At 35.6% G+C, this 24797-nt stretch overlaps 1 protein-coding gene and 1 long non-coding RNA gene across 2 annotated transcripts; one reads left to right on the plus strand and one right to left on the minus strand.

The window, feature by feature from the left end:
- Positions 1–8851: 8851 nt before the first annotated feature.
- LOC128549816 (MAGE-like protein 2) lies at positions 8852–9247 on the minus strand. The gene has a single exon (XM_053527478.1). The coding sequence runs from the start codon at positions 9245–9247 to the stop codon at positions 8852–8854; it is 396 nt and encodes a 131-aa protein (XP_053383453.1).
- Positions 9248–19549: 10302 nt separating this feature from the next.
- On the plus strand, positions 19550–20889 carry LOC128549829 (uncharacterized). The gene is made up of 2 exons (XR_008367968.1): positions 19550–20219; positions 20563–20889. It is a non-coding gene; the product is annotated as an uncharacterized LOC128549829 (long non-coding RNA).
- The last annotated feature ends 3908 nt before the right edge of the window (positions 20890–24797 follow it).

Below are 24797 nucleotides of genomic sequence, written 5' to 3' on the forward strand. Positions count from 1 at the left end.
GCCAAAACTGATAACTATTTTTATCTAGTATCCTCACTTAATGTGTCGGGTTAAAATCGGTGATAGGTTCAAAATTTGATACGATCACGTGGTATATTAATTACCTTGCTGATATGATATAGAATTCGCAAGTCCATACACTGTTTTTAACACCACACGAAACGGTGATTTCGAAAACATTTTGCTTTACATGTTACATTTTGTTTTTAATATTTAGCATGGTTTGAAATGATAAACAGATAATTTTGTGTAGCAGAGACAAGTTTCACTTGATCTTTTAAATTGATGAAATAATTCAGTTATTGTATTTTTATTCATATATTCTTTCATATTCTTAAAGCAGTCGTTTCAGTGCTCCGTAGTCCGTTGTATCATATTTGTCCTCTGTGATCCGTCGTATTGTATTGTACTCCGTGTTAGTAATATCATGTCCAGTCATGTGTTCACTCGTGTATACGATCTTGTTTTGTTATATAGGAGACGTTTTTACCGGTCAGTTATGCTTTTGCACAAATAACAACTTTTGGCGCGAACTAACATGAGCACGGCCCTCTATTCATCATTACTTGGATTTGTTTCTAGTGAAGTCAAGTTCCTTAAAAACCTTCTTTTGTACTTTGGCAAAACGTCCTTATCTTTGGACACATTGCTACCTTTATGCACTGGCAAAATGTCCTAATCTTTGGACACCTTGTTCTTTTAGTATTTAAGTGTACATTTGCTAGACGTTTCCGGTAAGCATTGTTCTTTTAGAACTTAGTAATAACTTGATAACCGAGAGAGATGTATTTTGTGAAATTTTTATTTTTCACATCTTCTTCTTTTGCATTGTAATTCGTACTGATTTTATGTTACCTGAATTTAATGTTTTATGTTTCAGGTGGGTTTTTCTTCGTGTACTATACTGGGTCTATCCTACAAATAAATAGATAAAACTTTGACCTGGTTGTGTTCACAGTTACACCCGAGCGGCCACACTACATTTGTTTGAAGACAAATTTGATTTATACGTAGACCAATACTCACCTAAATACATTAAAAGTCAGGTAGACTTTCAGCCTTACCCTGCTTAATTTCTATAATGAACTTGTCAATCTTTCAATTCGGACACTGCCATTGACTGTTAAAAGGGGTGTTTAACAAAACAAGACTGAGTCGATGACGAAAAGTGCAGATCTTGACCAGACTGCACAGACGTACAGCGTGACCAAGATCAAGATTGTTCGCAAAGGTAGCATCAGTAGTAACCACTAAGTCCAGTTTTACGTAAACCGAAATAATCCTATAAGTGATCGATAGTCACAAACACGTGAATAAGGAGCAACGAAACAGTTTACGGGGTAAATAAAAATAAAAAATAAATTTGCTTGTTCATGGATGAAACGTGTGTACATTTTATGGATATACCCTTTATAAATATAAATAACTGAATTCACGCAAGTTTTGTAACTCTAAATGTTCTACGTGTACTAAAAGGTCACCGAAATAAGAAGATGATGACGATGAGGAAGTATCGAACTTCTAGCTGAATCTACCAAAGTTTAGAATCAAGAATAGGGAATATTGTAGGCCTACTACAGGATAGATAAACTAGTACCGAAGATGGAAGGGAAAATTCCCTCCAGTGTAATTTTACCAACATTTATGAAAGGTCGCTTTAAAATCTAGATTTGAATCTGTATCAGTATAAATAAAGTGAAATGACTTGATATAGATACATGACCTTGTAGCATATATGAGGTAAACGGAAAAATACTGATCGTTTTATAGCGACTGAATAACATCATTATCGTACTAGATTCTCAACAATGGGGATAATCCCCATTTATCAAATGCAAGGGAAGTGTTCTTTAGTTTTGACACGAAAGTTTGCATAGGTGTAAAAATGAACACATATTCAAATATGCTTGTGTCTGTTTAAACACTCTTACGCTAGAATGACGTCACGTTAACGTGCTAAGACGTCCAAGTTTTTGTTGCGACTAAGAAAGAGCTCTTCTACATTTTATCTAGTGTTTGAGATTAAGGGCATATTAGAATCGAAAAAATTTATAACACAAGCGTGTCTTAACACTATTTATACACTCGGGTGATAATACGTCGTTCAAATAATTTCACTCGGGCTGTGCCCTCGTGAAATTATTACGCCCGAAGTATAACCACCCATCGTGCATAAATGAGCCGTGCCATGAGAAAACCAACATAGTGGGTTTGCGACCAGCATGGATCCAGACCAGCCTATGTTGGTTTTCTCATTGTGCGGCTCAAATAGTGTTAAAGCACTGTTTAACTATATATTATTTCTTAAAAATTCAACTTAATTTCTTTATTTCGTTACAGAATAACAGTGATTGCACGCTTATGATAAAAATTAATTTACCATTTTGTGCACATAACATATATAATTTCATGGTACTGGAATTATATGCTCTGTTTGTCAATAAAAATCAAACTATCGAGGTACCACAAAACGAATGTTTGTTACGAAATCCAAATTGTCGCCCGTCGTATCATATGTCGAGCAGTATGTGGCATTGTCTTGCGCCGTCTTGAGTGTCGATCGTCTAGTATTCTAGCAGACGCACGACCTCTGATGCGATACAAGACAATATGAAAACATGCACGACCTTAAGCACGGCGCATGACCCAAGCCCGACATATGATCGACGTGACATCGCGAAATGTTGCGTTGCGCTTCGTGTGGCATTGTCATGCGTCAAATCGCTTGTTATGTCATATTGTCGTGTGTTGAATCGCATGTCGTGAATTGATCTAAAAAGGTTTACAAAACGCTGGATCTGAGGGGAGACATGAAGTGCGACAATGTCTTGATGGCCTGTGGTATTGTCAACTGACTGTCTTTCATATCGTCATGCGTCATACCGCATGACCTGCGTCGACCTAGAGAGAAGACGGTCGAAACACAACATGACATGCGATATTGTGACATGACGTGGGACTAGTGTTATGACGGCTGACATACGTCACGATATATCGACAAAACCTGTCAAGCATCGTGTTGCAGTGACACGAGTCGTTATCTCTTTTCTCGTTCGTCGTGTGATATTAATATAACACAATGAACAGTAACAGGATTCTGTAAAAATGGTGGTGCAGAAAACCTATAAAATTATCACATAGCTGTGTAGTGGTGGACTTTTAAACGTAATCTACATGTCTTAATAAGTGGGGGAGTAGAAATATCTGTCATCGATACAGTTAGATATAAACTTGATAGAAACTGGCGTGTAAGATTTTGTAAGCTGGTATTTGCTCGTGAAAATGAATTCAAGACATTGGGCTATGGTCAGATGTATATATTGAAAAGGAGGATACAATGTAGTAATGCGGTATAAGCCCGATCTTGATACCAGAGATGTTAAGGCATTACAAATTTTCATTAACGTTTTTACTGCATATGAAATACACTCTATCAAACACCTTTTTAATTATTCGACCAGCGGTACAATGTTAAATAACCTTTTTATTCTATATCTATTTTATCTTACTATGATAATAGTTTAAATTAAAATGTTTCAGTGAATATTGTATTTCTGCCTTTTCTAGTTTTTCCCAGCTTGGTATGAGTGCAAATATATATTATACAGAACAATGTTAGACCTTAAATAACCTTTTTATTCTGTATTTATTTCACTTCATAAGTAATATACTTAATTCATTGAATATTGTTTTTTCTGCGTATCATCATTAAAAAGTATATGGTGCAACCTCCCTACAACAGCCATTTGGCGATTTGGGTGGCAATAATACTTGGCTGAGATATTATGTCCACAAACATTGTCAGCAAGTTTGGTGAAGATCGGATGAAAGCTGTTCGACTTAAAAGAGCGGACAAGGCTAAATTCACCGTTTTTCGAGTAATTCAAGGACTATAATCAAAGAGTGCCTGGTACAATTTGGCTGGTTATCGAAATTGGCCGAGATGTAATGCCCACAAACATTGTCAGCAAGTTTGGTGAAGATCCGACGAAAACTGAATTATAGAGCAGACATGTTTTGGATGCTGACCGCCCGTCCGCTGCCATTCATAATCTTCTCCATTTTGTTTCTTAACCGTTAAATAAAAACTGCTGAGGTAGCTATTCAGACAGTCAGGGCTGAAACCAATTTCTAGGTTTCGTCCGGAACGGTTTCTTTTATCGACTTTTCAAATATTCCAACATCTGATGATCCTTTTTACAGTATTTTTAAGTTTTTGATTATTAACGAACGTTTTAATATCTAAATCAAATGGCATTGTTATCCCTTGAATCGTTTTTGTGTGTTGTAAACAAAAAAAAAGCTCAAAGTAAATCCAGATTTCAAGACGCATAATCAAACTCTGTACATAGAGCGCCTACTTCATCCGATTTACATTCGGAACATTTTCACGCGTTTCGGGCTTTATCGTATGTTTAACATGGGACTGTTGAACCGTCCAAATACAGAAAATACAGGATTTTTTGTACGCGCGTGCGTCCAAATACAGAAAATACAGGATTTTTGTACGCACGTGCATCCAAATACCGTAATATATTGTACAGTCACGTGTTGCAAATGAACGTTCGCGATTGGATAGATAAAATAGGTATAGAATAAATAAATATATCTTATCTTTTTGATTTTTTTTAAAGATATCAAGAGACAGTTTTATTGAGACCGTTGTTTTGACTGTTCTTTGGGTGGTCTTACAATACAATGTCAACTGTATTTGTTCAAGAAGAATCCAATACGACTTTTGACAAAAAAAATGTTATCAAGTGATAATATATATCAGAAAAAGTCATATACCTGTGGCTATGTCAGAGTGTCGTTAACCCAGCAAAACAAAATTGTGAGGGAACTTGAGTAGGAAGAATGGATAAAGAGTTGAAGTGAATGCTTAACAAACTTTAAATGCAAGAATAGATGGGTTATAATCAAGGTCAGTATGTCCGACGTGAGAAAAGGCAGTTTTTGTATACAAGAAGTTTAAGAATAACACTCACCTATGATAACCGGGATACTGCTTCTGTATCATATCTCTGATTGTAACTGATAAAAGCGTCTAGTGAACAAAATCCCAGATTTGCCAAGAGTCTCTATAACTTATGAAAAATGTGATGAAGAATGACATGCGACATGCATATGCATATCGAAACCCTACAAAAAACCCGAGCAAAATAAAACAAAAGAAAAAAAATGGACGTCAAGGAAGTTGTTAAAAAACTTATAATGTAAACAACCCCCTGTAATATTTTACTTTTACCTTTAAAAGGTTTTACTCATGAAGGCACTCTATTTCGATGGTTATTGTTGACATTTTTTTTCAAGTGATGTGAACAGTTTTAGTTGTAAATTGATCTGGATATCTGAAGTTTCTAGCTTACCTTGTTTGCAATAAAAATGTGTTACAGTTTGCTGAGGTAACTCGTCAAAATTAAGTATTCTCTGTTTCTTTTTCTTTTTCTTTTTTTTTTTCCTGGTGGTGTGTGTGTGTGGGGGGGGGGGGGGGGGGGGGGGGGGGGGGGGCTGCTTTTTTTCAGCATTTTTATCGTGTTAGCGGTAGTTACATCTGGAGAATGTCGAATTGCTTACAAGAACATAATTACACAAATTTCAGCGTCATTTCCGATCTACTTCCTTAATTCTAGTTGTAATTATAATTGGTGACAGTTACTTTCTTGTTTCACTATTTGCAGCAAAGTACTAATGATCATGAACAGCAAGAGGAATGCTCCAAAATGATTAAAATATAAGAACAGTTTTCAAAATGATTATTAGAAATGATGAATATAACAACAGTTCACCTATGTTTTACACATAATTATGTGATACCAATTTAGCTTTTTGTAGGCCTAATTTTCTTATGTTGGATAAATATTTTACATTTATTATATGAAATCTGTTGTCAACAAAGTAATCTTTGAGAAAAAAAAAGAAAAAAGAAAAAATAAAGATAAACATCAGCTGAAAAGCATTTGCTGCTATAACTTTACAGCACCGGGCACATTTTTCCTCAGTCTCGCCTGGCATGCTACATATGTTTTGGCAACACAGAAAAAGACGTCAGATGATCGTCAGCTTTTCCAGGAAGTCAAGAAAATGACGTCAGATGACTGTCAGCTTTTCCAGAAAGTCAAGAAAATGAAGTCAAATGACACTTGCAATACCTGGGCTTTAACACGACATGTCAGTTCTTAATCTACGAAAAAAAATATTTGAACTCGGAATAAAATCCCAAATCCCAAAGGGGTACGTAATGGAGCAAGGGTATATGGAGATTTTTGGAACTTTGTCAAATCGTTCAAAATGGTCTTTTTGATTTTGTCTGAAAGTGTCAGTGTATATACCTTGGATGAAAGATATGTTCGTACTTGAGACATGCAGACATTTCAGATAAAGTTTCAAAATGAATTTCGTGTAGGCTAATTAACACTGATTCTAAGGACGCGTGAAAGGGCCAGCAGACGTTAATACGTTTTATTACAATACAGGTGCGGAAAGAACATAAATGTAGAGGAAACGGTCTATATTTGAATATTCGGCTGATACATTTAACATCTACATGTACGATTGTAACATATCAGATTCTACATACGAATGTTCCAAGGTCAAACCGCCTCAATAGCCTGGTAGAGTGTCCGCTTTGAGTGCAGGAGGCCGTGGGTTCGATCCCCGGTCGCGTCATACCAAAGACGTGAAAAAATGGTACCAGTAGCCCCCTTTGTTGGCGCTCGGCATTGAAAGGGAAACTGGCCTCTTCTCTCATACCCTCGTGGTGATGGATTCCATCAGGAATGAGGTGTAGCGCCCGCGCAGTCTGGTCAGGACCCACGTTGTTTGCTTTCAAAGCCTATAGCAATTAGAAAAACCGTAAGCGAACAGCATGGATCCTGACCAGATTGCGCAGATGCACAGGCTGGACTGGATCTATGCTGGTCGAAAAGCCTCTATGTTGGTTTTCTCATGGCACGGCTCAAATTGGTTTTTATTATTATTAAGGTCATTATGTACTACGTGAGGAAAATCAGCCTTTATAGTAAACAGGTACAACAATCAGCAATGATAACCTGATTTCTGCCGCCTCATCCAATCTCAAATCGTAATGATAACGGTGTCCATTGATCCCAATTTTGTCGTTGATGAGCGAATGTTTACTTTATGAAATTTTATCATTTGATAAGTTAGGGTTATAAATGTGTGGTGAACAATATTAAAGATTATTCGATTAAGTGCATTTAAAGAGGTTTTCCAATAGCGTATATGCTTTTCAAGCAACCTATTTACAATGTAGATAGAATGTAGGACTGTATATGTCCCAGCGCATGACACTAATATTAAAGAAAAGATACATCGATACTCGATACATTGGACCTGATATTCTTTAAAAAAAACTTAAATGAAATTAAAAGATTCAATAACATTTTATGTGTCCTAAGACAGTGAAATCCAGTCTGCTGATTTTATCCAGAATATATGACATTAAAGTAGTGTAGTGTGTTTAAGCTAAAAAGAACATGTTAAGGACATGAATATATCTATACAACGATGTTATTATGTCATTTAAGCTTAGATTTTTTCCAGCACATGCTAAACCGTAAAACTTGCTTTAAGGATGTATGCCATCTTACTTTGCAGTTTGCTACATTAAAATTGCTACCTCAAAATATATACAGTTTGCTGCATTAAAGTTGCTGCCTCAAAGTTATATACAGTTTGCTACTACATTAAAGTTGCTACCTCAAAGTTATATACAGTTTGCTGCATTAAAATTGCTACCTCAAAGTTATATACAGTTTGCTGCATTAAAGTTGCTACCTCAAAGTTATATACAGTTTGCTGCATTAAAATTGCTACCTCAAAGTTATATACAGTTTGCTGCATTAAAATTGCTACCTCAAAGTTATATACAGTTTGCTGCATTAAAGTTGCTGCCTCAAAGTTATATACAGTTTGCTACATTAAAGTTGCTACCTCAAAGTTATATACAGTTTGCTGCATTAAAATTGCTACCTCAAAGTTATATACAGTTTGCTACATTAAAGTTGCTACCTCAAAGTTATTTACAGTTTGCTGCATTAAAATTGCTACCTCAAAGTTATATACAGTTTGCTGCATTAAAGTTGCTACCGTAAAAATAAAACATCGACCTTAAAAATAATAATATGTTTAAATTCTTCAAGTTGATAATATCACATAAAAGGTATCCTTACAAAATACTTTTAAAATCGCTCCGACATGACATTATATTTTGACCTTGATACGCCTTTAAACCTCTTCAATGATATAGATAAAAACTTTTCAAACATTTATCAGATCGATGAATCCACATATCGACTGAACTTAAAAGGCAAAAATTGCTTTATTATTAAATCCAGACTACTTACAAGTATGAAAATGAACACTTAAATCTGCAGCCTTTTTCATTTTTCGCAGTAAGTTGTTAACGACGTCGCATTGTTTTTATATCAAACCGTGATGACCACAATTGGAGGAGGGAGCATGGGGAGGGGGGGTCAAACATTTTTTTTTGCTTCGTCTTCGTGTCAAATGCGGCTTTTTCAATGATTATGTGACTACATCTAGACCAATGGAAATGGCTTAAAATATAGATTTAATAATAAAAGAAATAGTTGGAACCAGTTTATCATAAGTTTGAGTTTAAGATTATTTCAAGTGTTATTTTCTGTTCTTCTGTGACTGCGTTTTAAATTATGTTGATGGAACAAATAAGTTTCAGGTACGATTCATGCTGATATAGGACATACCATCGTTATCTCAACATTGGGGTACCAGCGCTAACTCTATTCAACATTGGGGTACCAGGGCTAATTCTATTCCACATTGGGGTACCAGGGCAAACTCTATTCTACATTGGGGTACCAGGGCTAACTCTCTTCCAGACAGGGGTACCAGGGCTAACTCTCTTCCACATTGGGGTACCAGGGCTAACTCTGTTCAACATTGGGGTATGAGGGCTAACTCTATTCCACATTGGGGTACCAGGGCTAACTCTGTTCAACATTGGTGTAACAAGGCTAACTCTATTCCACATTGGGGTAACAGGGCTAATTCTACTCCACATTGGGGTACCAGGGCTAACTCTATTCAACATTGGGGTACTAGGGCTAACTCTATTTAACATTGGGGTACCACGGCAAACTCTATTCAACATTGGGGTACCAAGGATTACTCTCTTCAACATTGGGGTACCAGGGCTAACTCTATTCCACATTGGGTTACCAGGGCTAACTCTATTCCACATTGGGATACCAGGGCTAACTCTATTTCACACTGGGATACCAGGGCTAACTCTATTCCACACTGGGATACCAGGGCTAACTCTATTCCATATTAGGGTACCAGAGCTAACTCTATTCCACACTGGGATACCAGGGCTAACTCTATTCCATATTAGGGTACCAGAGCTAAACAGACTTCTTTCCAGTCGATGTGACCCTCACAGATCTAGTTTGTCACACAGTGATACTTATAAAACACGTTAAACAAAAATATTTTCATTTCACGTTTTATCAATTTTTATAGCAATTTCATCCGTGGCATTTGATAATTTCTGCTCATTGGGATATAAGTACATTTCATATAAGATATAACTCATTCAGAGGGTATATAGTAAATATCACTAAATTATAAACACTTATAGCTGGGAGTGAAGAAAATTTCTTTAACACTTGCAACAGGTAATACAGTACATGTTATAGGTAAAATGGAACATCAGTGTCCGTCTGGACTATATTTGCATCAACATTTAGCGTCCTGAAACCTATTTTTACTAATGATAATTGGCAGACGATGAAGTTCTAAGTATATTTTAAGCATTAGCTCTACATTTCCCTGAAATTTCACCTATTTCATATTATTTTTCTCGCACCAGAATCAACGAAATTATTGCCGCCATAATCAATTTTGTTCAGTGTAGAAATATGTTTAAATAATGAATTCTTCAGATAATCAAATTCATGCGCATTAATTATATCGTTATTAAATTGCAAATCTCTTCCATACGGTAAACCAATTCTAGAACGTGACCTATCTTATGATGTCACGAACCTGAGATTATTTGTCACAGCCGGAAAGATACCAGGGAATACATAGCATCCAAGTATATTGGAAGGAAATATTTAGTAGAGGTAACAACAAACCAGATACTAAGCTATACACTGATTTATTTGTTTGAAACAAAATGAAATCTTGATATTGTAAACATAGTAAAACTAGAAGCAGTTTTGCACTATTCAAGTCGGCGACTTTCTAGTTTACAAGTAACATGTTGGTGCAAATAGTTGTAAAGGTTTATAATTTTGTATCAGTCATATTTCATTCTCTCAATTAAATAAAATATTGGCAGCAGATTAATAGATAACCAGACTGACTGTCTTTAAAATAAGAAAAAAACTTTGCCTCTATGAGCGATAGAGGTTCGGAGGATCGAACCGGTGACCTCTCGTTAGCCTTTGCATCAAAAGAAATTCTTCCTTCATGCTAAAAATGTTTTGTTGAAATATAGTTCATCCGTGGGCTTATCTGGTAGGCGCATACTATATAATCATTTATATTCGTGTGTGACGACATTTCGTGCATTTTGTGCACTCGATGCGGACGATCTACCACGTGGCTGTCGAGGCGGTTTAAGGACATTTTTCTACCAGTCCGCAGACTGAGCTTGCAGACATTACCAGTACTTTGTTTGCGCGATATAATAAATAAAAAGAATACTCTTTAGGAAATCAAAACATTTTATTTTATAGATTGATTTTTTTCATCTTTTACAGCTGAACAAACGTATGCTCTTCTCGCCAGGAAAGTTTACGGTCAGTACAGCAGCTCGCCTGACTAAAAAACGATCACTTGAAAGTTTGCAGTCAGTTCAGCAGCTCGCCTGACCAAAAAAAAAAGCGAACACTTGAAAGTTAACAGTCAGTACAGCAGCTCGCCAGACCAAAAAGCGAACACTTGGACAGCAGCAGGAAACACAGCGAACAGGACGTGAGTTCTAGAAACAGAAATATTCAAAAGCAGCAGAAGTCAGAGAAGGCTGGTCCTACTAACGGAAGTTTGAGAATCACTGTATTCGAGCTCCAAAATCTGAGAAGCCCAGAAAGTTGTTTTGACATTGGAACTACTGACTTCGGTATGTTTTTGTTTGATTTATGATATATATGTGATGAAATGGAATACATCTATATTTATTATATAGATACTGGAACAAAAGAGTAACACATGAACCAATACACACTTCATTACTTCGAAGATCATGTTTATAGGAGATGTCTCATGGCGTTTGATTTGTATGTACCACAGCTACAATTTAAGAAATGTGACAAGCATAGATGAGTTTAGAAAAGACGACATTGAATTTCATTTAAAGAGAACAGGTGGTCATCGACATTGGTTGCCTATTACTGCTGTGGGTCAAGCCTCGCTCGGGGCGTTGACTTTTTCATGTGAGACGGGCATCCAGGTTGCTCGCTGAAGGTCGGTGGTTCTACCCAGGTAATGAAATAATGTATTGAGGGACACTTCGGGTATTCCTCCAGCATCAGTACCTAGAAAGTCGCCATAGGACGTATAGTAACGTTAAACCCACAATACAGTTTTAATGTGACCATGTAATGAAACTACTAAAAAGTCAAATATACAAGAAAATCCTACTTTGTTATATTATATAGAGGTAACATCACTTTTTCTAGCGCAAAATTAATGATTACATAACCGATATGTATAATGACTTAACTGATACCGAGTGGATTTTGTAAAGTTCGATTTCGACAGACTCATTAGACTGTGTGAAATGAGTAGGTTTCGACAGCTCAGTGATTTAGTTGATTTACTGATGTTATTTTCGTTCATGAAAAAAGGAAAAATTTCCTATATGGTTAAGTCTAAGAAACTGTGGTGTGGGCTTGTGCATCCTTTGTGTATCCTTTTCACGAATCCACTCACACTCGTCGTTTTTCATACACAAAATAATAGCGCTTCTCCGGTAACGTGATCCGACATCTGTCCGATCTCAGTAATCGTCCAGAAGATAATCTCGAACTCTCCCAGAAAAAAAAACGTCACTAGACGCGAATTCAGCTTCTTATCTACCAATATTCTCTGTGTTGATTAGCAATCGGATAATAACCTAAAACATTTGAAGATCAGAATTTCGGAAGAAAACAAACGAAGCACATGATTATTGTTTGTAATGTTCTAACACTAACAAACCGTTTTAAGATTGTTGCACAACAGATATAGTAGAAATTGACAATATTCTAAATAAATAAAAAAGATGTTATATATTCCACTGTGAGATTATCAGATATGTTTCACTGTGAGATTATCAGATATGTTCCACTGTGAGATTATCAGATATATTTCACTGTGAGATTATCAGATATGTTCAACTGTGAGATTATCATATATGTTTCACTGTGAGATTATCAGATGTATTCCACTGTGAGATTATCAGATATATTCCACTGTGAGATTATCATATGTATTCCACTGTGAGATTATCAGATATGTTTCACTGTGAAATTATCAGATATGTTCCACTGTGAGATTATCAGATATATTCCACTGTGAAATTATCAGATATATTCCACTGTGAGATTATCAGATATGTTCCAGTGTGAGATTACCAGATGTATTCCACTTTGAGATTATCAGATGTGGTCTACTTTAAGATTATCATATGTATTCAACTTTGAGATTATCAGATGTATTCCACTTTGAGATAATCAGAAATATTCCACTGTGAGATTATCGAATGTATTCTTCTATGAGAGTATCAGATGTATTGAACTTTGAGATTATCAGAGATATTCCCCTGCGAGATTTTCAGATATGTTCCACTGCGATATTATAAGATGTATTCCACTGTGAGATTATCAAATGTATTCAACTTTGAGATTATCAGAGATATTCCACTGCGAGATTATAAGATATGTTCCACTGTGAGATTATAAGATGTATTCCACTGTGAGATTATCAGATGTATTCCATTTTTGAGATTATCAGATATATTCCACTGTGAGATTATCAGATATGATCCACTGTGAGATTATCAGATATATTCCACTGTGATTTATCATAATTATGTATTCCACTGTGAGATTATCAGATGTATTCCACTGTTCTGTGGCAAGAACTGCCTGAAAAAAAGGAATGCGATTTTGGTCATGCTTCTGGAAAATCTCGAAACCACATGCAAATTACTGATTGCGCATGCGCCATCCGTTGCTATAAGTACTTTTCCAGTGTCATCTTTATACTGAGCAAATGTGTTTGAAAAAAACGCTATATGGTTAGATGGATCACTTACCAGGCAAAAAGGAGAAACATATTCAGCTATTTATTATTTGCTACTTTTCTTTCAGACAATGACAAAAGCAGATATTTTAAAGACAGCCGGATTACTACGCAACTCTATGTGATAAGGCGCATTGTACAATTTACAGAGTATGGTTGCCGTACTACTTTTGTTAATGATTACGTTATCCCTTGTAGGACAGTGGTTAGCTTACAAGTTCATTGCATACTGGGAGCGACCGCACTTAGACAAAAGCCAAAGGTAAGTAATTATCATTACTTATTAAACCATTCGCCGGGAGTATAACATCTTAGTCGGGGTAAAATATGATAATACATGGTTCAGCTATATATTGTTTCTAAAGTATTATCTGATTTTATTCAAATATTCCTCTAAAGCAGGCGCGTCGCGAGGTGTATGACATTGGGGCGACGGGAGACATTAATGGGGTGGGTATGTGAGGGGTGTCCCCTCCTAAGCAGTGAGAAAAATTTGAAATTTGCATCAGAAATAATGCGATATCCTTGTTTTTAGAGACCATGTTAACATTTTTATCATGGAGGCGTTTACTTCGAAATAACAAAATTTTTACTGAAATTAATTCTAAAATTAGTTCAATGGAAGTTTGAGTGTCTGCCGAAACCAGGTGTTCTAATCCTGTTATTTTGAGTTGAACTGTTCTTGTGTCAATACCATTTAATAGACTTTTGAACGCTTTGAAACTTATTCCCTGATTAGAATTAACTATTTCTGATTCACGACAGATGATCTGTTGATATATTAAATTCATTTTTAAAACTTATAGTAATTACTTATTAACATCGGATTTGGAAACAGCTTTTACAGCTTTTGTCGGCGCTTAACTTGTATTGAGCAAAACTTCACTCTTTACGTTCAAGTATAACCAGCTATTTGAAAGGAACTTGTTATTTCTTAATTGACGTGTCGCCGCCCCTATGTAGACTTTCACATTCAGCAAACTTTTGATTCAAGTTAATGAGCAAAACTTCACTCTTTACATTCCAGTATAACCAGCTATTTGAAAAGAACACTTTCTATTTCTTAATTGACGTGTCGCCGCCTCTATGTAGACTTTCACATTCAGCAACCTTTTAATTCAATTTAAAAAAAAGTTATTTCATTGGCGGCTTCTTGTTGATTCCCGCCGTTTCGCCCCTCTAACTTCGAACGTTGGAAGATACTGAAAAAAAATCTGAATATTTTCAAAATTATTGAATCGCCGTATTGCCGCCCCAGGCCGAAATATTGGGGGAGGCGGTCGCCGCCCCTGCCGCCCCCAGGCCGCCCCACTCGCGACGCTGTATGTTATATCCTTAAAGTCATTTACTTTTTCGTAGTCTTCTTTCACCAACGTGGAGAATAAAACATTTAGAGTTTTATTCAATATATTAATAGCGGAACTAATTATAATCATCTGGCAATATTGTACATGTATATCTTTCTATGCGAATTCGTCACTCTTCGGGTTTTACGGAAAGTCATATGCACGTTCAGTTACATTTACGACCGGAGAATGCCGAATTACGTCACGGCATTACGTAATTAGCCGGCAACCTTATTAAATGTTAAAGCCACTATTTTTGCATAAATGCAGTTGCTAGACAAATTACTGGTTGAACTGAAATGCAATTATAAAATGATACCCACTTTACCTCATTATTCTACCTTTTTGTTAATAACGTCACACTAGCATTATTTGTCATACGACAGCGTACTAGAATACGTCTGTTGCTCAGTTGAAGAGGTTGGACCGATTTCATTTTTGTTTTCTTTAACTTTTAAGGCGTAATTATTTCTAAAATTCATTATTAATATGAGATGAATAATTATTGTAATTTGGATATCTCGTGTTTTTTTAATGTAATAAATATTGTTTGGCATCTGTAAAGGAATACTTATTTATTATGTATTTTTAACACTGTTATTCTGTGCAAACTTGATTTGAATATTGGCATATGCTTTTTTTTTCAAGAAAAAGGCGCTGATGAAGGCACTGAGTCTGTTTTTTTTTTAAAAGAAGATAATTGAGCCGCGCCATGAGAAAACCAACGTGGTGGGTTTGCGAGCAACATGGATCCAGACCAGACTGCGCATCTGCGCAGTCTAGTCAGGATCCATGCTGTTCACTTTCAAAGACTATTGCAATGAGAGAAACTGTTAGCGAACAGCATGGATCCTGACCAGACTGCACGGATGCGCAGGCTGGTCTGGATCCATGCTGGTCGCAAACCCACTGTGTTGGTTTTCTCATGACACGGCTCAATTATCTTCTTTTAAAAATTTGATTCAGTTTAAATAAAAATGTCGAGTTTTGGCTTCTTTTTTCATTGACCTACTTCTTAACAATATGTTTTCAAATGGGTAATACAAGAAAAGAATTCGAAAAAAAGCTAGCACTATCTCTGTTCATCTGTACCCCCACTATGCTAGTTTTCATAGCATCTGAAATTTGTAAAATAATATTGGATTTCTTATTTCGAAGTTATACAAGCATTATTTTGTACATGAATGGAGACCTTGTTAGAACGATGCACATCCAGCAAGTCAACTTTATGCCCACCTCACACGAAAAAATTCTACTCCACACCGAGGTTTAGAACCTATATCGTCGAGAGAGGAGTGAAGACAGAGACCGTAGCCACTCGGGCATGTAAGCCCGTCCTGACATTTATAAAACTCTGATCGTGTGGCGAAATATTCGAACTGCTGTCAATAACAAATAAAGTGACGATTAAACAGAATAAAAACACATACCCTTTGCTTTTTTATCTAAGAAACAAATAAGGTATTTACACAACATATTATACAGGCAATTGTAACGCAAATTGAACTACAAATAAAAGCTGTTTTGCCATTTTCTGTTTGCAAAGAAAAATCAATATTTAATTTGCTATAAATTGCTATAAATGAATTATCTTCCTTTATAACATATGAACAGCTTAGCTTTTATATTTGTAACTTTTAAATATGAAATGGAATGCAATTCAGATTTTTTTCAGGATATCTTAACTATGCAGTGCGCCCTCTGGTGATACATTGGTACATCCGGGTGGTATACTGACAGCTCTCTACTTAATTGCATGCGATTCATTGGAGATTGTGACAGAAAAATAATGTTATAGCGATATAAGGTAAGTTTTAATACTTATAATTATAATTTGGATTCAAATAATCGTGGGTATTTAATATAATGCTCAGATATTAACTGTATATAAACTTCATTTTGTTCTGAAAATTAAAGGAATTATACCAAATATTTCCGGTAAAAATTCTCCGTACATACGCATATTATAGATCTTATAGTCATATATTCCACATACACTTGCTTTGGAAGGATTTGAATATTATTGATTTACTATGTAACTAACATAATAAATTATTTTTGTAAAAACGATGGGGAATTATAACCTTACAATGAAATCAAACTTAAAACAATTAATTCAAAGAATTCTTAAGAAGAAAATATTCAGCCATAATATATGAAATACAGTGCATGTATGTTTAAAGCATTTTGTAGGATCAAAATGAAATATTGATTTCTCTATATTGCTGTGTGGGGTTGACGGAAACTTCTGCATGTTTTACTCGCCCCCACTATACGTGAATTTTCATTTGATTGTACATGCCTTCGTTTCACAGTGCGGACCTATCTTCAGGACCTTAGTTGCATAAATGGTCGGTGTCATGAGTAAAGTGTACCAATATTATTTGTATATCTCTGTCCCCTGCATCTTTCCATCATACGGTGCATTTAATTATGACGAACACTGTTATTTCAAATTAATTCATAACACTTTTATATAAAGTGTATATAAAATGCACTTACATTTACTTTTGTGCTCTTCTGCTCCCACAAGTTTGCAAAGTTAAGCATGGCAACTATACGAAATAGTTACAGAAAAATGATAATCATAGAGTATTGATTTATATTTTTAGCATGCTTGAATTCGTTCCGTTTTTCAGTATTTCGAGGAATAGTCTGAGCATTTCAATGTGTTATACATTGGCTACGGAAACACGTTTCCTCCTGTCCTAGTCCAAATCGGGGAGGGGGTTTTTCGTGGGCGGTTCGTATTCCGTTTGAGAAATATACAATCGAATTTGTTCAACGTGACAAAATGTAGCGGCTTTAACTGTATTATTTAATATACAGATTCGATTGTGGCATGCATATTAATTGAAATGACGGCATCTCGTAAAGCATTTGTACATATTTGAATAACATTTACATTTTGATGCCGCATGTTTGCTTTTCTATTATCAGAATGTAAAATTGTTGATTACTGGTTTCTATTATAAGAAAGATACTTTTGGTATCTAGTAACTTTATGTACAGTCAGTTTTTCCCCAATTTTGCAGCCATCGCTGGGGATAATTGTTCTTTCAATTGATTCAAATTTTATCTTATTTATTTAATGTATTTTGTTTGTGCCTTTGCAGTGTCGCTGGTGCAAATGAAATTAGGTTATTTTCAATATACATCTTTAGCTGTTTGTATAGTATGTGCATTTTAAACATTATCTCACCTTGCCAGTTGCCATGAGAAATCTTTAAATAAAGTCGCGGCCTTTTCCCATTAAACTGTGTTGTAGTTTTCATTTATACTGATAATTTAGTTGAAGTGGGTATGACAGACGTGTATGGTCGGACGCTAACTCATCGGCCAACGAAATGATGATATTATCAGTCATTAATAAACTTATTCTTGTTTTCTTTTAAAATGGCTGATGATTTTGCGTCTTGCTAATGGCTGCTGTCATTCCCTGTTATATACAGTCCATTGATAAAATAAGTATTAATATTGAACATTGCTGAAAGTTTAATAAATTGTATGAAATAATGAATCACAAACTTTTCTTTCTGTATCATATAAAGTGCCGGCTATATTGCAAAACACAAACAAAGCAAAACTAACAAAAAAACGGCGTTTCATAAATGAGATAAGCCAATCGCATATCGGTAAAACGTCACGAGATTATCAGATGTATTCCACTGTGAGATTTTCAGATGTATTCAACTCTCCTGTCAAACAGCCCTTGCGAAACTCTTAGATGACTGGATCACAGCAGTTGACAACAATGAAATAGTTGGGACTATATTTCTTGACTTGTCTAAGGCATTTGACTTACTAAATCATGACATCTTGGTACATAAATTAAATTCATATGGTTTGCATGATTCCACTGTTTCTTGGTTTTCATCTTATTTACATGACAGGACTCAGCAAACCTTCATTTCTGGTGTATATTCAGATCCCAGCATAGTAACATCAGGTGTTCCTCAAGGATCGGTGCTAGGGCCCTTGCTATTTTTAATATACATAAATGACCTTCCCTTATCGGTTTCATTGGCAGTCACAGATATTTTTGCAGACGATACAACCATATCATCATCGAACTTAATTCTTGAAAATGTGACTGAAACATTATCCAATATTAGTAAAAATGTTGATGCATGGTGTAAGACTAATGCAATGGAGATAAACTCTGCAAAAACCAAAGTAATGTATGTTGCATCAAAACATAAAGTCAAGCAAGTATATGACGATCCCCCAGTTACTAGTATTCATTTCAGAGCAGTACGAAAGAAAAGTTACTCGGCGTTACTATTGAAAATGATTTGTCTTGGAATACACATGTTGATAATATTTTGAAAAAATGCATTTCACTTTTATACCTGTTGTCTCGCATCAAAGTATATCTTTCTGTACGTATGAGGAAAATTTCTATGACTCTTATATACTGCCTCACTTCGATTACTGTTGTGTAATATGGGGAAGCTGTTCTAATTCATTAGAAGACAAAATTGTTAAGTTTCAAAAAAAGTGCAGCTCGCCTAATTCTTGATAAAGACTTCGATACCCCTTCTACTGAATTATTTCGAGAATTAAACTGGATGACTTTTCCGGAGCGGGTAATATTTCAAAAAGCAGTTTTAATGTACAAAAGTCTAAACGATCAAGCACCTATTTACCTCAGAAATTCATTTACATTTAGCTGTGATATACATGACATACATGCTTGAACTTTGAGGTCAGATTCTTATTTGCAGCTTTACCTTCCTCGACCGAAAACTGAACTATTTAAAAAACGTTTTACATATTCTGGTGCTACTATCTGGAACTCCTTACCAAGTCATATAAAAAGAGCATCATCAGTAGGGCAATTCAAATCACTATACCCCTATAAACATGAAGTCATTGGGCCAACGACGAAAAACCGTCAAAGGATAATCGTTGTTGGGCCAATGTTGGCCCAACAATGATTAATAAGTATTGTAAATACAGCCGTTGGGCCAACGTTGAACCAACTTTGAATTTCAGTCACAGATATCTCTGCATTGGCCCAATATTGGTTTTCAGACAAAGACTTATACAGAGAAAACATCGTTGGCCCAACGTTGGCCCAACGTTGACGTATTAGAAGTCCATGTTATGATATAATAATTATATATTTTACAGGTGACTGTTTTATCATAAGCCCCTACAGGTATACACGCTGTGTATGTGTAACATGCAATATTTGATTAATAATTAAATACTTTTCTGCACCAATTCATAATCAGTTAAATTTGGGCTAATTAAACTTAACTGCAGCCGTAATGACATTTTCAAATCTACTACCTTGAAAAAAAATGTGAAAAAAAATGAAAAAGAACCCACTTCTAACTCTATAACAAATATCTAATTTTCTACAGTCATAAAATGTTTACAATAAATCTGTTGAGTATTCCAGAACATGAACTCTCGTTAACCCGGGTTATGCAAGAAATCCCAGAAAATGTGGTTAATTTTACTCTCTAGGCCAGATTTCTAGCTGCATATATGTGAAGTAAAGGAAACTATTATACATGTGATAGATCTAAAGTTAACAAAAACCCGGTCTACCAGCTATACACTGTAAGTAGAAGTTTTTGAATATTTTTTGATAAAGTTGCGGAATCTTACAGAGAATTTTTTAATTTTATCCTGTATGCAAGTAATATCCATGTGACTTGAACATATGTTAAATACTTTTATCTAAAGCTGGCGGATGGCACTTGTGTTGAGTATTAAATTCTTTAAATAAAATAACTTATATTCTCGTTAATTCTGACATATTTTTCTCGGTTAAATACAGACAAAAACAAATTTCATACATTTCACGCAAGTTCATGTCCAGAGGTTTATGTGCATTTCTTTAGTTATTTTTATCAATTTGACGTAGATGGTTTAATCAACATTATGATTTTTGTTTTTACAGGTTGCTGTTCAAGAGAGTAATAATGGAGTGCATAGCACTGTGGTGCACAAGAAAAAACAAGAAGAAAAAAGAAAGCAGCAACTTCAGTGAGAAAAAGAAAACAATCAAACAAAACTTGGATATATAATGAGTTAATATACAGACAGTAATTCACTTTAGTAGGATTTAATCAGTGACTAAAAAAAAGAAAAATATTTAGATTTGTAAAAGGCTGGAATCAATATTTGATATGTTGTAGTGATGAAATGTTCTGTTATAATTCTTCAGGAAAATTGCAAACAAATTTTAACAAAATCTCAACTATAAAATAAAATACGTTCCAAATAATGCTAGTTTTAGTCCTTTTTTTAGTTTCGTAATCGCTGGGATAGCGTTGGCCCAAAGCTGAACCAACCATGATAGTCGAAAAAATGCTGTTGGCCCAATGGAGGGCCAACGATAAGTGCAGAATACCAGTTGTTGGCCCAATGGAGGGCCAACGATAAGTGAAGGATTCAAGTCGTTGGACCAACGGTGTACCAACCGTTGGGCCAACGTTGCGCCAATTAGCAAAATGGCGTTGGACCAACGTTAGAAATCTTCGTTGGCCCAACGAAGAGTCTGCCGTTGGCCCAACGTTGGGCCAACGCATGTCTGCTATCTGGGACATAGCTTGGCACAACACAATCATAATACTTAATATTTATAATATTGCACTTCGTATAGTTATAGTATAAACAAAATACTGGTATTAAATGCACTTGTCTGTCTTCTATATGTTACAATGTACCATGTAAATATTTTAGATGTATATGTTATGTATTGTTTTGAGGGCCTCATGGAAGATTGATGTTGTTCGTCAAATGAGTTTTCCTCGTTAAATAAAGGCTTTATTATTATTATTATTATTATTGTACCATTTTTCACGTCTTTGGTAAGACGTGGCCAGGAATCGAACCCACGACTTCCCGCACTCGGTGCGGACGCTCTACCACGTGGCTGTCGAGGCGGTTTAAGGACATTTTTTTTTCTACCAGTCCGCAGATTGAGCTTGCAGACATTGCCAATCTTTTGTTTGCATGAAATAATAAATAGAAAGAATACTCTTTAGGAATTCAGAATTCAGTTTTATTTTAAAGATTTATTTCTGTCATCTTTTAGAGCTAAACAAACGTATGATCTTCACGCCTGGGACATTAACGGTCAGTACAGCAGCTCGCCTAACCTGGGACATTAACGGTCAGTACAGCAGCTCGCTTAACCTGGGACGTTAACGGTCAGTACAGCAGCCCGCCTAACCTGGGACATTAACGGTCAATACAGCATCCCGCCTAACCTGGGACATTAACGGTCAATACAGCAGCTCGCCTAACCTGGGACATTAACGGTCAATACAGCAGCCCGCCTAACCTGGGACATTAACGGTCAGTACAGCAGCTCGCCTAACCTGGGACATTAACGGTCAATACAGCAGCTCGCCTAACCTGGGACATTAACGGTCAGTACAGCAGCTCGCCTAACCAGGGACATTAACGGTCAATACAGCAGCTCGCCTAACCAAAAAGCTTGAATAGCAGCAGGAAACACAGTGAACAGGGCGTGAATTCTAGAAACAGAAATATCTAAAAGCAGCAGAAGTCAAAGAAGACTGGTCCTATGTGACGGAAGTTGGAGAATCACTTTATTCCGGCTCCGAAATTTAAGACGCTCAGAAAGTTATTTTGATATTGGAACTACTGACTTCGGTATGTTTTTGTTTTTTTTTTATGAAAATATGTGATAGAATAGAATATATCTATATTTGTGAAATTTGAACCAATATTTGCAATCACTTGAAAATACCGTTTGTTTTTCCAAAAGTGGGAATTTTAATTAATCATAAAATGCATTGACTGTTATGGTCATTCATATTAGGACACGTAGTTATGTCGGTGTGACGTTAAACCCTCAACACAGTTTTAATGTGATCATGTAATGAAACTACCAAAAGGTCAAAGGAAAATCCTATTTAATAATATTATATAGAGGTAACATCACTTTTACTGACACAAAAATGATTCAGCCTCCGAGATACTTGTAATGACTCAACTGACACCGAGTGGATTCTGCAAAATCTGTGTGAAATGAGTACATCTAGGTTTCGTCAGTTCAGTGTTTTAGTTGTTTTGCTGATGTTATTTTCGTTAATGAAAAAAAAAAACAACATTACCTATATGGTTAAGTTTAAGAAACTATGGTTTGGGTTCGTTCATCCTTTTCACGAATCCACTCTTACTCGTGTGTTTTTTTTCATACACATAATGAATAAGGCCGTCTTTATACTGATCAGTACTATGCAATTTTAATGTAACCAGGAAACTATATGGTTTTGGTAAATGTAAGTGTTCTTTAAAGACCCACCGCAGAACAACTGTTACTTTTGCTTCCATGCGATTGAGAAATACATGTATCCGTAGTTACAGGTATGTACTTAAAGTCTAGTTACATATAGACAGTGTTATATATTGGGCCAAACATACGCACTTAAAGTTTAGTTACAGGGGCCTCCGCGGCCGAGTGGTTAAAGTCGCTGACTTCAAATCACTTGCCCCTCATCGATGTAGGTTCGAGCCTCACTCGGGGTGTTGAATTCTTCATTGAGGAAGCCATCAAACTGGCTAACGGAAGTTTGGTGGTTCTACCCAAGTGCCCGCTCGTGATGAAATAATGTACGGAGGGGCACCTGGGATCTTCCTCCACCATTAAAGCTGGAAAAGTCGACATATGACCTATCATGTGTCGGTGCGACGTTAAATCAAACAAAAAAAGAACAAAAGTTACACAGTGATATATACATCGACAGTGATATAATATTATATAAGGCCAGGCATATATACTTAAACATAAGTTATTCATCGGACAGTGATATATATATATTAGGCTGAGCATATTTACTTAAAGTCTAGATACACATCTTCAGTAAAATATTTTGGCCAAGCCTGTTACTTTAAGTATAGATACACATCGACAGTGATATACATTAGGCCAAGAATATGTACTTAAAGGCTAGGTACACATCGACAGTGATATATATTAGGCCGAGAATATGTACTTAATTAAAGGCTAGGTACACATAGACATTGATATATATGATTAGGCCAAGCATATATTTACTTAAAGTCTAGATTCACATCGACAGTGATATATATTAGGTCAAGCATATTTACTTAAAGTCTAGATACACATTGACAGTGAAATACATTAGGCCAAGCATATTTACTTAAAGTCTAGATTCACATCGACAGTGATATATATTAGGCCAAGCATATTTACTTAAAGTCTAGATACACAACGACAGTGAAATACATTAGGCCAAGCATATTTACTTAAAGTCTAGATTCACATCGACAGTGATATATATTAGGTCAAGCATATTTACTTAAAGTCTAGATACACATTGACAGTGAAATACATTAGGCCAAGCATATTTACTTAAAGTCTAGATTCACATCGACAGTGATATATATTAGGTCAAGCATATTTACTTAAAGTCTAGATACACATTGACAGTGATATACATTAGGCCAAGCATATTTACTTAAAGTCTAGATACACAACGACAGTGATATACATTAGGCCAAGCATATTTACTTAAAGTCTAGATACACAACGACAGTGATATACATTAGGCCAAGCATATTTACTTAAAGTCTAGATACACAACGACAGTGAAATACATTAGGCCAAGCATATTTACTTAAAGTCTAGATACACAACGACAGTGATATACATTAGGCCAAGCATATTTACTTAAAGTCTAGATACACAACGACAGTGATATACATTAGGCCAAGCATATTTACTTAAAGTCTAGATACACATTGACAGTGATATACATTAGGCCAAGCATATTTACTTAAAGTCTAGATACACATTGACAGTGATATACATTAGGCCAAGCATATTTACTTAAGGTCTAGATACACAACGACAGTGAAATATATTAGGCCAAGCATATTTACTTAAAGTCTAGATACACATTGACGGTGATATACATTAGGCCAAGCATATTTACTTAAAGTCTAGATACACAACGACAGTGATATATATTAGGCCAAGCATATTTACTTAAAGTCTAGATACACAACGACAGTGATATATATTAGGCCAAGCATATTTACTTAAAGTCTAGATACACAACGACAGTGATATATATTAGGCCAAGCATATTTACTTAAAGTCTAGATACACATTGACAGTGATATACATTAGGCCAA

This window comes from Mercenaria mercenaria, chromosome 16, assembly GCF_021730395.1.
Source record: "Mercenaria mercenaria strain notata chromosome 16, MADL_Memer_1, whole genome shotgun sequence".
Taxonomy (NCBI): domain Eukaryota; kingdom Metazoa; phylum Mollusca; class Bivalvia; order Venerida; family Veneridae; genus Mercenaria; species Mercenaria mercenaria.